This window comes from Elgaria multicarinata, chromosome 12 (assembly GCF_023053635.1).
Source record: "Elgaria multicarinata webbii isolate HBS135686 ecotype San Diego chromosome 12, rElgMul1.1.pri, whole genome shotgun sequence".
Lineage (NCBI taxonomy): Eukaryota > Metazoa > Chordata > Lepidosauria > Squamata > Anguidae > Elgaria > Elgaria multicarinata.
In genome coordinates, this window is record NC_086182.1 from 19102724 (window position 1) to 19117135 (window position 14412).

The following is a 14412-nucleotide window of genomic DNA, read 5'->3' on the forward strand; positions in this document are numbered from 1 at the left end:
CCCCATAGCACAGGTGGCCACCCCCTCCATCCACGCCTGCATCTCGTGCAAACCACCGTGAGTGTGCGTGTGTGTGTATGTGTCATGGCGTGTGTGTTCTACACGTGCCTCTGTCAGACTGGCTGTCTCCCTTTGGCTCCTCTCCTCTCCTCACCCATTCACCGTCTCTGATAGGAAACAAATCTGCCCCTGGACATGCCAGGGCTTAAAATAGATGTTGAGACAGAAGCCTTTTCCCCCTCCTTCGGCAGCAACAGCGTCAGTAGCAGCAACAGCAACAGCAGAAGCAGCAGCAAAGAGAAGTGGGAGAAAGGGAGATGGCGGAATAGAACTGACACAAGCCTCCTCTCCTGGATGAGGAAAATCACAGCCTTGACAAAGGTAAAGTAATACGGCCATCTCTCTCTCTCTCTCTCTCTCTCTCTCTCTCTCTCTCTCTCTTTGTCCCTGCCTCTTTGTGTGCGTCCCTTGCTTGACAAGGAGCATGTGGCTTTTGATTCTGCTCCTGCAAAGTGTCAGCAGGCTGAAGCTGATGTCTGCCTCCCTTCTGAGAAGCTGCCATGAGAAGCCGATGAGCTATTCCGTGCCGTGCGTGTATATCTCTGTTTGTGGCAGGTGTCGGTGACAGAACGTTGGCAGAATGGGGTCTTTACGGGGGATGGGGGGGAGGGCGGTCTGACTGAGTGTGTGACCTGAAAGCAACTGTGGCATTCCCCCCCCCCTTTGACTAACTTCATCCCAACTGCATGGGAAATGGATTTTTTAAACATTATTTTTATTTTTAAATGGGAGCCAGCTTCATCATCTCGCGACACGCATGCGGGTGGGGTTTATGCAGGTCACATTTTTTTCAGGAGGCCTCCCTGATCTCAAGGAAATGGTCCTTCATGCCCAAACATCCCTGCCTTGCCAAACGTAATGGACAGTTTTTCCTTCTAAACACGTTGGAGATCCATAGGGCAACTTATTTTTCAAATACTAGTTGGGCCAAGAGCCAGTGCAACGCATCCTGTGGATGGAGAGTATTGGGTTAAGACCTGAAGAACGGGGGCAGGGGGATATCAAGAAATCTACCTCACCTTTAGGCTAAACAGGTTATCTTTGGCCATGAGTAATCTGATCCAAACTCACCCCTCATTGTTTTTATGTCTCTGGAAAGTGGGAATAACCATGGCCTCCCGTGCATGGCTGTTGCAAAGGTGGATAAAATAAGGGAGTGTTGTTGTGCATGGCGTACATGGAGGCCTGCGCAAAATATTAATAGCAACAAGAGATTTGCCCAGGAAGGGAACATGGCTCCTTCTTTCGCTCATCTAATGAGGCTGGAGGAGTGGGAAGTGAGGCAGGAAAACAGCAAGCAGGAAGCAGGAGGCACTTTTCTCTCAGCTAGTGCTCCACTGGGAACATTAAAAGAGGAATGCATTGTGCACAACAACATCGTGTGGGACGAAATGGGCCTATCGTGACATGGGCTGGCATAGAGTACATTGCATCTAAGCCGCAATCTGGAAGGGTCCCCTCCCCCAAAATGCTCAGTTCTCGCTGTGCTAACTGGCAACCCTTTTAAAATAAAATGGCCTTGCTGCCAAAGACACAGGCCACGAGAGCTGTTCTAGCTTGGGGTTGACCTATGAAGTAGGAGGTTCCTATGAACTCACTGGCTGGCCTTTGACAAGCTCTCTCTACCTTGGCCTCGATATGGAGATAATGGCACTGGCTTGCCTTACAGGGTTGTTCCATGGCTTATAACCAGGTAATGTATGAAAAGCTCTTTGAACAGTCTATACCGCTATTTGCATGTGCTGAAAATGGAGACTTGATTAAGAGGGTCTTGTAAGCTTAAAGTCCATTCCATGGACTTTATTCTGGTTTGGTTGCCATTGTCGAAGGAACTGTGCCACATGATTTGTTTGTGAACTGGGGGGGAAAAACATGATATTTAAATGGAAAGACTGATCATGTTACTTGGAATAAATCAACTTGGTTCCGATTCCACTTGTGCATGGTTAGGACTATAGCCGTGGTCTAATGCTAATCTATACTGTATTGCTCTTGTGGCAGTGAAGCCTCTGACATCTGCCCTTTTCCTGCATTATTCACATGGAGGGCTATCACACATAGAAGGAGAGATGGGACCATGCTATTGGCCCCACTCCCAGTGTGTGTGTGTGTGTGTGTGTGTGTGTGTGTGTGTGTGTGTGGTCTCATACACACACACACACACACACACACACACACACACACACACACACACATACGCACACAGTGGCCTTACCACCTCAATATCCAAGTATTCCACTATGGCAGGGGTGGACAACCTAAGGCCCAGGGGCTAAATCTGCCCTAATTTGGCCTTTTGGGGTTCCCCTTCCCCTGGCTACATCCCCTCTCTCCCAACCACCAATCCTTTCATAGTTCCGTGGCTTTTGTGTAGTTTCTTCCCCCATTCTAAAAGCTTGAAATGCCTCTCTTAAGGCTTGGTTACAGGCAGTCAGAGCTTTAAGACACAATGTGTGGGTACTTGGGGTGCATTGCCCCTGCCCCTTTTGCCTTTGGGCTGGAATGCGTCCCCCGAGAGCTTCCCCAAAATGGAATCTGGCCCTGAGGCTGAAAGTCATTCTTCACCCCTGATCTAGGCTAGGGCATCCAGGTTTGCAGACATCCACACTGAACATGCAGACACTGGTGAGATAGAGGCAGTGGAGGATGCAATCAATGCCCGGGCAGGGCCAGCAGTACGGTCCAGCACCACTTTCTACGCACGATAGCCCTACTCACCTGTAATGCACAAAAGGGGCTTCTTGATGCGCTGAGCCAGCTAGAAGGCCGGGGATATTGTTCATGAGGCCGCAATCATTTGCAGCCTGTCTTCTTTGTGATCCGGAGAACTTTGCACAGCTGTTGGCAAGGTCTTTGCACTGTGGCTCGCTACCAACAAGCTGAGCACATTACATTCTTTCCTCCCCCACCCTCCTGCCCTTACTGTTTTGCTTGCTGAGCTGACTTTCTATTAAAGAGAATAAGCAGGAAGATCATCAGACAGATTTGTAGGAAGTTGGGATTTATTTGTAAGCCACTGGAATATGAATCTCCAAGGTAAGGTAACAGTTTTGTTCTCTTTGTTATGCTTTTGTATATTTTGCATAAATATAAAATTCTTTCCCAAGAGAAAGATCTGGTTGATGCCCCCAAACACTTTGGGACCATTTTTTCGCATTGTCAAAATAAATAAACATTCCAACGTCTTTCATTGTTTTTATGCTATGATTTCTCCCCCTTTCTTTTTTTTTAGTGAATTGAGGCAGCAGCCTTTTTTCTGAATCTGGTGTGGCATAAAGCAAAATAAATGGGTGATCCATAACAAAGTATTCCAGTGTGTCTACAGTAGGGTTGTATGACAAATTTGTTTCAGTTCATTTTTTAACAGGATTTACGCAGTTCACACCTTCTGGAGCATACATGGACTTGGAAACAATCTGCAGTCGAAGTCCATACATTTCCGAGATTACAGTGTGATTCGCGGACCCAAAAAAAATGTCTTTGACAGCATGCGCATGAAAAAACACAGAATACATGCTTTTGAAGAATGCACACAAATCAAAGGGAGAAGAATGCGTACATTTCAAAGATGTGCACCATTGATGCACACATTTGGGGGGAAGTACGCATGAAAATATGCATGGATTACCATGCAAAGTGAAACAAACAAAACCAAAACCAAAGCTCGCAATCTGATACGGACTTGAATCGGAACAAGCTTCAAGATGGAATTCGGAGATCTTCACAAAGCCTGGGTTGTGCTGATTCTCACATTCCCTAGGAGTCCGGTTTGGTACGGATGCCTCGTACTGCAGTTCGGGGCTCACAGAATGGTTTGGGAGGGAGGCGTCAAGATGGGGGGAAAGGAAAAAAGGCCCACCTTTTATCTTTCCACCCTGCTGAAATCTTTCCTCCCCTGTGCTATATAATGCTAAAAGGCTCAGCTTTCTGGCTGGTTGCCAACCCCAAACCGTAATGCTTTCTCGTCGTATTGCAAGAAAGGAGTGTGGTTTCCTTTTTGCCTTTCCTCCTCCTGAAACTCTTAGTATAGTGATGGGAAGAGAGGTTTGTTTGTTTTTGTTTGTTTTAAGCTTCAGCATTCATCCCACTACCCACCTCCTGTATAATATAAACCAGGGATGAGCAACCTGCAGCCCTCGACCGAATTTCAAAAGCCCTGAGCAAGGACTCTGTTCAGACTTCTGGCAAGAGCAAGCTGTCACTGTCCCTGCAGCCCACTGGGTGGGGAGAAAGGGGGAGAGGGAGGGAGAGGGGGATAAAGTGAGAGGGAAAGAGACAGAGCTGGATATAGGTTTTGGACGGCCCTCCAGCAAGATACACACACACACACACACGGTCACCTTCTCACCGCCATTGTCAGCAGCTGCTATTCTTCCTCTTCCTCCTTCTCATTTTTGCTGCCACTTTCTCACTTGACAGGAAGAGAGTCAGTGAGCAAGTAGACAGGGGCAACTATTACTACTACTACTTCTCACAAGTGCACACAAATCTCCCCCCCCCCCAAAGTGTGTGGGGAAAACCTGGTTTGCCAGCCTGCAGAACCCACGTGACTCGATAAAAGCCAGTCCACTGGGTAATCCACATGCTGGCTTCCTAGAAATCCAATCACATTTGAATCCATTGCAGATCCCCTCTGAGATCCCCCTCTGCAATAAGGCAGCTTTCTGCGTTCCTGACCTCAATGGCTTCCAAGAAGCTGCATCTGTGATGCTCACATCCTCCCAGAATGGGTTACTCCCTTCGCCCTATGCCAGCATCTCCAATCTTTTTCCGTTGTTAGAAGTGGATTAGAACAGAGGTTCCCCTTGGCATGATTATGATGGAGGAATGGAGCTGGGAAGTGGCCTGCTTGAATGTCTTCCAAAATTCAGAAAGGAAGCTCCTGGCAACCACAGAGAGCACCAAGCAGCAGGAGGGGCGGGCAGAGAATTGGACCGATTGTCCCAAGCAATCACCGTGTTTGTCTGGCTCACATTCTGAAAGGAGAGATAAAACAAGGCCCTAATGTCCAGCTTTATGGAGGCTCGGTTGTGGTTACTAAGTGGCGAGAAAACAGAACACTACATGTTCTCAAGGGATCTCCCTTCTTTATGATGACTTCATACATTCTAGGACATTGGAAACAGAGTCTGTTGTGAGTCCCTGGTGAGTTCTGGAGCAAACTATACCTTGGATGTCCCTAGGAAGAAAACAAAACTACTCAACTCCCATGATTTCAAGAGCCTGGAAAATGAACCTAGATATATTGGAAGCTGCCTAAGACCTGGTTGAACAGTTTTTGACGTAGCCGAACATTGTCTACTGTGACTGAGAGAAGCTTTCCAGGGCCTCTAGTAGGTGCCTTTCCCTGCTTCTGGAGATGCCAGGGATTGAACCAGTGGCCTCCTCCCTGTAAAATATGTGCTCTTACCCCTGCGCTATGGCTCCTGCCCAAATATAGCAAGAGAGTGCCCAAGGGGGGTCTTCTTTATCCCCTGGAATGTAATAGGGTCCCTTAAAATCTTCTCTGTGCCCTCCAACTGAGAAAGCAAGGCTAATCCCTAGAGCAGGGGTGCAGAACTTGAGGCCGGGGAGGGGAAAATCTGGCCCTCTGGGATGCTTCAAAGGCTACTTCCCTTTCCCCTGATCCCACACCATTTTCCGCCAACCACCCCACCATTGGCGGTTTCCTGGCATTAGGGAGGATTTTCCTCATTCCGAAATGCCTGTACTAAGGCTTAGCTACTGACAGTAAGAGCTCAAAGAGGTGGGTGTTTTAGCCCCACCCCTTTTGCTGTCAGCCCCTTCAATTCCGTCCACCACTGGACAGTGGCCCACAAGAGCGTCACCATAATGGAATCCAACCCCCGGACTGAAAGAGGCTCAGCAACCTTGCCCTAAAGGCAGCAAGAGGGCCCAAGGGAAGGCTCTTCCTTCTCCCTGGCATGGAATGGGGTCCGTGCCAGAGGGGGGATATCTTGATTTTCTTTCTCTTGCCCAGGTTCCTGGCTCTCTGTCCAAAGTGCCTAGCACCTGCCAGCTCTTCTCATTACTATTCTAGCCTTGGCAGCCCCTGAGCTGGCAAAACAATGTTTTCGAAAGAAAGCAGCAGCTGCACTCCTCAGCCATCCCCGATCAGCCAGCCTGTGCCAGCCAGCTCAGAAGCTGAGGAAGAAACAATCCACCTTTTCTCCTTCGCGCCTGTAAATCTGTTAAAACACATACAAAACCTTCGAATGCCCATTGATTCACACAGAGGTGGAGGTCAGGGTCTGGGATTGTTTTGTTAGTTTCTTGGAACAGAAAATGGGTATAAAATTTGTCCTAGGAGACTAGCAATCCAATGTGGGGATTGCTAGTCTGTTTTACTCTGTACAGCACCATGTACATTGATGGTGCTATATAAATAAATAAATAAATAAATAAATAAATAAATAATAATAATGGGGTATGGGTCAGCACTTTGGATAGCTCCTTTGGCATTCTGATTGAAGGCCAGAACGGAGTCACTGGCCCACTGAAATAGCAGCCACCAGCCTGGGCTTTCCTTTGCTAAATCTTCAACTAGAGGACTCTCCTTTGTAAAATATGGCACATGGCCACCCTAGCACAGCCTGCTATTTCACCCTGAAGGAAAGAGAAAGCACCATTTCTGCAATCCGCTGCTTAAACTCTGAACTTTGCAAAGCTGCATTTGGTTATAGGGAGGAGGGAATACTTTTTTGAGAGAAGGATAAAACAACTATGTATCATGTCTAGTTTGGCCCTTGGGTGGCATTAATTTGCCTTTTTCTTTTTTTTTGAATGCACAACATTTCACTCTCAAAATGCTTGTGTATTTTGCAATTCACCCATCTTCTTAAAAATATCCCATGATTTGATTTGCCAATAAGACAGACTCTTTCAGCATGAGTGGGTGGATGGGTGAATGGATGGATGGACGGACGGACGGACAGATAAACAGATGATGCAGGGTGAAGAACCTCAGACCCAGGGCCAAATCAAGGTTCCCCAAATGGTGACACCATTTCCACTGACCACTTGGTGGTTTTCCAGCTTTTATGAAATTTCCCTTCCCATTCTGAAATGCCACTCCTGAGGGCTTAGTTAGTTACAGGCAATCAGAGCTTCATGCTCAAATATGCTGGTATTTTTGTCCCAGAACCTTTGGTTTTGCCCACCACTGAAATGCAGCTCCCAAGACCTTCAACACCCACTTAACTTACCCTTTCTACACCTAAGGGTGTAGAGGGAGAGAGTGGGGAGGATCTCAGACTGCTTCTGCGATCCTCCCTGGGCATCTAAACAGAAGCACGATATCCCGGAAGGGAAGAGGGGCAGTGTGCCCTTCACACCCGCCATTTTCTTCTTAAAGGTAGGAGCAGGGAGTGAAAAGTAAGTTAAAAAAAACACCTGACCCCATTCCCCCACAAGCTCGATGTCCCTGGACTCCCACCAGCCTGACTCCTTTCCTCTGCTGACCCCCACTACTCACAGAGAGGAGGGAAGAATCCAGGACAGGTGCCCACACTGCCAATGGTCCTCAGAATCATCCCAGGACCACAGGTAAAACCAGGATAACTGAGGTCTCAGTTACCCCGGAGAAATAGAGGGGTTATCCCTGCCTGCTCCTGGGATCCCCTATGCATCATTTGGATGCACAGGGAGAACCCTGGGGGGGGGGGGAAGGCCAGTGTAGACACGGCCTTGGTGCTCTGTTCCACAATACACCTCCTTCTTGCTTCGGTCTCCCTATTTCTCATGGTTTACAGGATAAGGATGGAGACACTCAATGCAGAGGCCACAGGAGCTGCACCTTTCCTCATCAACCATGAGCCCAGGATCTGATGCAGCTGTGCTGATACTTTCTCTGCTTTCCTTTCAGCTTAGAAACCGACCGTGGGTGGTGGTCGCAGCAGAAACACTGTCCCGGTCCCAGCTCAGTACCCTCAAGAGGACCGGGATGCGACGGGGGGTTGTGCACCACCAATGGCCTTCATGTCCCGGTTCTCCCGGAACACATCATCCCGGGCTCCCGTCCGGAAGACTCACGATGACACCGTCAGCCACCCCATCCTCAGCGTCTTTGAGCTGGAGAGGCTGCTGTACACAGGGAAGACAGCCTGTAACCACGCTGATGAAGTCTGGCCAGGGCTCTTCCTGGGAGATCAGTACGTACAAAAGCCCAGAGGTTGGAGTCCCAAGCCCCATCATGGCAGCATGGGGACAGTGGTTAGGAAACAGGGGCAGGGGCATCGAAGCCTTGGGGAATGGGTTGATGGTGTAAGTAAGGGTGTTCAACCCTTGGGCTGAAATGCTCGGACGAAGGGTCCGGGGCCACATTCTGGTGGTGGGTGGGGCTGAAGACACCAAAAATGCCCAGCATGTTGTAGTTTAAATTTCTCCCTGCCAGTAACTACTCCTTAGAGGAGGCATTTCCACCTTTGAGAATGGAGGGGAGGGGGGGACACAAAAACTGGGAAGCTACTCAATGTTTGGTGTTTGGAGGAAAAGGGGGCATCTGGAGAACCCTGGAGGGCCAAAACTCCTAGAGGGCCAAATTTACCCCTAGCCCTGAGATTCTAAACCTTTAATCTAACCCTTTCCCCACCGTGCTGCAGTCTTGTTCCCACCCCCACCAACCTCCTATTTACTGCAGGAGGTAATATGTTCTTGGTGTCAATGGTAGTGTCCCACCTGCAGCCAAGAGAAGCATGGAGGAAGTGTTTTGAGCTTTGGGTGGTAAGATCTGTGGCATAAATATTCCCCATGATCCCAGTTCTGACCAAACCAACCTGCAGCTGTTATTTAAATACAGATGTTCAACAGACATGTTAAATTGTAGCATAGTAGAAAACTGCACAATTATGTACAGTACATGTCTACTCAGAAGGAAGTCCCGTTGAGTTCAATGGAGCTTACTCCCAAGTAAGAACATAAGAGGAACCATGCTGGATCACACCAAAGGTCCATCTAGTCTGTTCACATAGTGACCAACCAGCTGTCAAGCAGCGAACCACAAGCAGAACATGATGCAACAGCACCCTCCCACCCATGTTTCCCAACAACTAGTGTATAGAGGCATTCTGTTTCTGATACTGGAGGTTGCGCTTAGCTATTAGAACTAGTAGCCGTTCATAGCCTTCTCCTCCAGGAAGTAAATTGCTATAAGATTGCAGCTTAAAAAACTGAGCTATGAATCAAGAAATCCCTGGTTCAAATCTTACCTCTGCCATGATATCATCAAGTGGCCTTAGGCAAGCCACATTCTTTCAGCCTCAGTTCCCTACATCTGCAATAATATTACTGGCTTACCTTAGAAGGTTGTTGTAAGGATTACATCTACAATCATGTGAGCCCCATCGAACACTTGAAAGCAGAGTAGGCAACCTAGTGCCTTCCAGATGTTTTGGACTCAAACTCCCATAATCCCTGACCATTGGCCATGCTGGCTGTGGCTGGTGGAGGATGTAGTCCAGAATATCTCGAGGGCACTGTGCTGCCTATCCTTGAAAGCATTATACAAATGTTCAGAATAATTATGATGGGTGATTATCATGTCCTTAGAAGCACAGCTGTCAAATCATCAGAAAGGAGGAGAAATGTATCACAGAGATTCAAAAGGACAATGAAAAGCCCAGTCCTTAGCAATGACTATGGTAGCATGCAGTGAGATGTAGCTCATCAGGATTCTGGACAGATAAAAGCAAAGTCTTCTTCACACAGCGCTTAGCTAAACTATGAAATTCACTGCCAAAAGATGTAGGGATGGCCACCAATTTAGATGGCTTTAAAAGGGAGTTAGACAAATTCATGGAGGAGAAGGATATCAATATCTACTCGTCCTGATAGCTATATACCTCCAATATCAGAGGCAGTATGCCCATGTAGACCAGTATCTGGGGAACATGGGTGGGAGGTGTTCTTCTTGTGGACTCCCTGTTTGGCTGATTGGCCACAATATGAACAGAATATCAGAGTGGATGGACTCTTTGTCTGATCCAGCATAGTTCTTATGTTCTTACGTTTTTATGACCATCCTCATAGCCACGCTGTCAAGAAGAGTACAAAAATGCAGGCAGCTGTGTTGATCTAGATCAACAAAGAAGTTCTGGCCATTTTTATTTCCACCAGAAGCAGGATTTGATTCCCCATTCAAGACCAAGGCCGGATCTACACTATTGCTTTAAAGCACTTTATAACAGTTTTATAGTGCTTTAAAGCAGTTAAAGCGCTTTATAACTGTTATAAAGCGCTTTAAAGCAGTAGTGTAGATCCGGCCCAAGGCACCCAAAATACAATTGGAAACAATGCATTGTTGCTGGGAAAATGCATTTCTCCCCAGCTACTGTCAGGATTTCAGCTATTCTCAAAGCAAACAAGGAAATCAGAGGGGGTTGAGGATTGGCAGATGATAAAAAAAAAAAGTGCCATCACACCATGAATAGCATGGCACCTGCAATACTCTGTCACTAATGAAACCAATGGAGGCTGGTGGCTCTGATATCAATGGGGCTGTGAATGCATTCTGGATTTCAGCGAGAAACCAGTTAGAATTCTAAAAGAGCTATCTAAGGTGCTGAAGCCAACTCTCAAAAAAATAGGTTGAGCACCTTGGATAGCTCATTTAGAGTTCTGCCTGAAACCCAGAGCCAATCACAACCCCACTGACATCAGAGCCACCAGCCTCCACTGGGTCAAACTGATTCACCCAGGGAGCAATCAGACTCTCCGCCCAATGTTTTGGGAAGAGGCAAGCCTGAGATGAAGATGGAGATGTAATGAAGCTTCCTCTTCTCCCCTGTGCAGAGATATGGCAGCCAACCGTCGGGAACTGGCGCGCCTAAACATCACCCACATCCTCAATGCTTCACACAGCAAGTGGCGGGGAGGAGCCGATTACTACGAAGGCACTGGCATCTGTTACCTGGGCATTGAGGCACATGACTCGCCCACCTTCGACATGAGCCCCTACTTTGAGCCGGCAGCTGACTTCATCCATAAGGCGCTGAGCAGGAGTGGGGGTGAGTCTGTGGCAGGAGGCGGAGGGGTGGCTTTACCCCTGCAGCGCTGAACGTCTTCCAGCCCGAGGGCCAGATTACGTTTTAAAGAAGTTCCCCTCAGCCATATTCCATTGCTGGGTGGGAACAAAGGCCAAAGGTGCAAGTCCAGAATGCCAAAAATACTAGTATATTATTCTAGCTTAAGGGTGTGATTCTATGCATGTTGAGACAGAAGGAAGTCCTACAAGTTCCCAGCATGCCCCAGACAGACAGCACCATGGCAGGGTCAGCTGTGCGTGTGCACATGTTCTCCATAGCTCTCCGTGAAGCTCTTACCACTAGAGGGAAGCAATGCTTGAATGTCAAAACACACTTTGGGGCCACCCGATCTGCGTCTGCAGAATACGGGCCAAAACAGAAGTGACTCCAGTTATTTATTTATTTTGCCGTTTCTACTCTAGAGTAGGTGCAGGGGCCCCAATCCAGATCAGGACCATAGTGTGGGTGATTGCTGGGCTTTAACACTTTCCTTCCTCCTCCAATATGGGACCAATCCAGATCGGGTACCTGCTCTTTCTATGGCAAAATAGTGGTCCATAAAGCAAATCCATCACTATTCTACAATAGAAATTATTATTATTATTATTATTATTATTATTATTATTATTATTATTATTATTTATATAGCACCATCAATGTACATGGTGCTGTACAGAGTAAAACAGTAAATAGCAAGACTCTGCCGCAAGAAATAGACTATTAGACTCAGTCCAGACAAGACAGAGGTACTGTTAGCGGGTGGTTCATCTGTCCGGCGAGGTGATGTTTGCCCTGTCCTGGACGGGGTTGCACTCTCCCTAAAGGATCGGGTCCGTAGTCTGGGGGTGCTCTTGGATCCAGAACTGTCACTTGAGGCACAGGTGAACTCAGTGGCAAAGAGCACCTTTTATCAGCTTAGACTGATATATCAACTGCGCCCTTATCTGGACAGAGATAGCCTAACTACAGTTATCCATGTTCTGATAACCTCTCGTTTGGATAACTGCAATGTGTTATATGTGGGGCTGCCTTCGAAAACGGTCCGGAAGCTTCAGCTGGTACAAAACAGGGCAGCCCGTTTACTAACAGGGACTGGCCGGCGAGATCACATTACACCAGTCCTTTTCCAACTTCATTGGCTGCCAGTCCAGGTCCGGGCCCAATTCAAAGTGCTGGTACTAACATACAAAGCTCTAAACGGCTTGGGGGCAGGTTATTTGAAGGAACGCCTCCTCCCATATGTACCTGCCCAGACCTTAAGATCATCTACAGGGGCCCTTCTCCGTGAGCCCCTGCCAAAGGAAGTCAGGCAGGTGGCTACTAGGAGGAGGGCTTTCTCCGCTGTGGCACCCTGGCTGTGGAACGAGCTCCCCAGAGAGGTCCGCCTGGCGCCTACACTGTACTCTTTTCAACGCCAGCTAAAGACCTTTTTATTCTCTCAGTATTTTAACACTTAATTTTAACTTAAATTTAAATTTTACTGTTCTAACTCTGTATTTTAATCTTATATCAATTTTGCTGCGTGGTTTTATCCTGGTTGTGCTTTTTATACTGTATTTTGTATTTGTGTTTTTAACCTGTTGGTTGTTTTATTATGGTTTTAATTTTTGTGAACCTCCCAGAGAGCTTCGGCTATTGAGCGGTATAAAAATGTAATAAATAACTAAATAAATAGAAATCACAGATAGAGCCCATAGTAGGAGAAAGGGTTAAAGTCCCCCAACCCTTCATGCTAAGGTCCCATTCCAGATTATTATTATTATTTATTTATTTATATAGCACCATCAATGTACATGGTGCTGTACAGAGTAAAACAGTAAATAGCAAGACCCTGCCGCATAGTGCCTGCTCTAGAATAAAAATAATTTGGTGTTTTTATATTTGTTTTTAAGACGTAACTGTTAGATATGGTTTTAAAGTAATGTCTGTTTTGGCTCTAAGAGTGGTCCAAGAATACAGCCATCTTCTAGGAAAGGATGATGTGGTGAGTATCCTAGGTGCCCCATATCAAAAGGAAATGGTAAGCTAAGGTTGTGTAGTGCATTTCAGGGGCTACTCTTTGTGCGCAAAGACCTCTTCCAGAATGGCACACCCATCTCCTGAATTACTGTACCAGTAATTCAGGAGATGGTGCATGTACCGTTTTCATGTACACACACCATCTCCTGAATTACTGGAGCCAAAAGGCCTCGACTGACATCTGATGTAGACATCTTCTGAAATCTCCTTTCTTCTTCCCACAGGGAGGATCCTTGCTCACTGTGCCGTGGGGGTGAGCCGATCAGCCACCCTGGTCCTCGCCTACCTCATGATTTACCACCACTTGACTTTGGTGGAGGCCATAAAGACCGTCAAGGATCACCGGGGCATCATCCCCAACCGGGGTTTCCTGCGCCAGTTGGCCGCCCTGGACAACTCCCTCAGGCTGAAGCAGAAACCATGAGCGGATGAGTCCTAGGGAAACAACACTGGAGCCAATTCCTATTGGCAGGCCTGAGGCATTTCTGGGCCATCTTCCAGTCTCTCCTGAACATCCACAGTTCCTGCCCTGAAGAAGCCCAGCTATAAAGCTCCGATGACCTACAAGGCCAGTCATGTTCTCAGAGTTCGCTTCAGGTGTCGGCTGGAGAAAAGCAAGGTCCTGTTTTCTGAGAGGAAGGAAGTTTTGTTTACCTCCCCCTCTCTCCTTGCTGGCTTTCAAAAGCCATAAAACTGGGTTCTCCTAAGTGACATGTCCCAACCTCTGACCAAGGGAGCTTTGAGCTACCTTGACGCCCTTGGAGTCATGTGTGATGTGGCCTGTTGTGTCCTATTTGCTTGTATAGCCTTTGTTGAAGAGCTTGGGTAGCCCCATTATATTTGATCAGTGAGAATAAAATCCTGCAGAAACTACATGCTTCAGGGCTTCTTTTCTTTTACTTTTGTTTAGTGAGAGTAGGGCAGTTATGGGGCAGGGGATGAACAGAGTTGGTAGCTGCTGGAATAGTCCAGGTGCTGCCACATCTGGGGAGGAAGGGGGAGCACAGTGCTCAGATACAGCTAGGTACGTATGAGAACTTAGTTTCAGCTCATTTTTTATCAGAATTTAGCCCATTTGCACCTCCCAGAACTGAAAGCTGGCCTAAACACAATCTGCAGTGGAAGTCCATACATTTCTGACCTTTCGATGTGATTTGCGCAACAACAACAAAACCCAAATGTGTACATTTTTAAATACGCATGGGAAAACGCATGCATTTGAAAGCTAGGGCTGTGCTCCACTGCTTTACAGATCCCCGGATCCTAAGCAGAGCGGGCTGATCCGGACCTCCGAAGCCTGGTTCCGGAGTGG

General features: G+C 47.4%; 1 protein-coding gene across 2 annotated transcripts; it reads left to right on the top strand.

The window, feature by feature from the left end:
• Window positions 1-235: 235 nt before the first annotated feature.
• DUSP26 (dual specificity phosphatase 26) lies at window positions 236-13973 on the top strand. 2 transcript variants are annotated; one of them, XM_063139223.1, is made up of 4 exons: window positions 236-381; window positions 7925-8210; window positions 10849-11063; window positions 13325-13973. In XM_063139223.1, exons 2-4 carry the CDS (start codon window positions 8029-8031, stop codon window positions 13522-13524), a joined length of 597 nt encoding a protein of 198 aa, XP_062995293.1. In that variant the 5' UTR covers window positions 236-381; window positions 7925-8028; the 3' UTR covers window positions 13525-13973. The 2 variants fall into 2 exon arrangements, with proteins under 2 accessions (XP_062995293.1, XP_062995294.1); XM_063139224.1 differs by lacking the exon at window positions 236-381 and adding an exon at window positions 2996-3096.
• The last annotated feature ends 439 nt before the right edge of the window (window positions 13974-14412 follow it).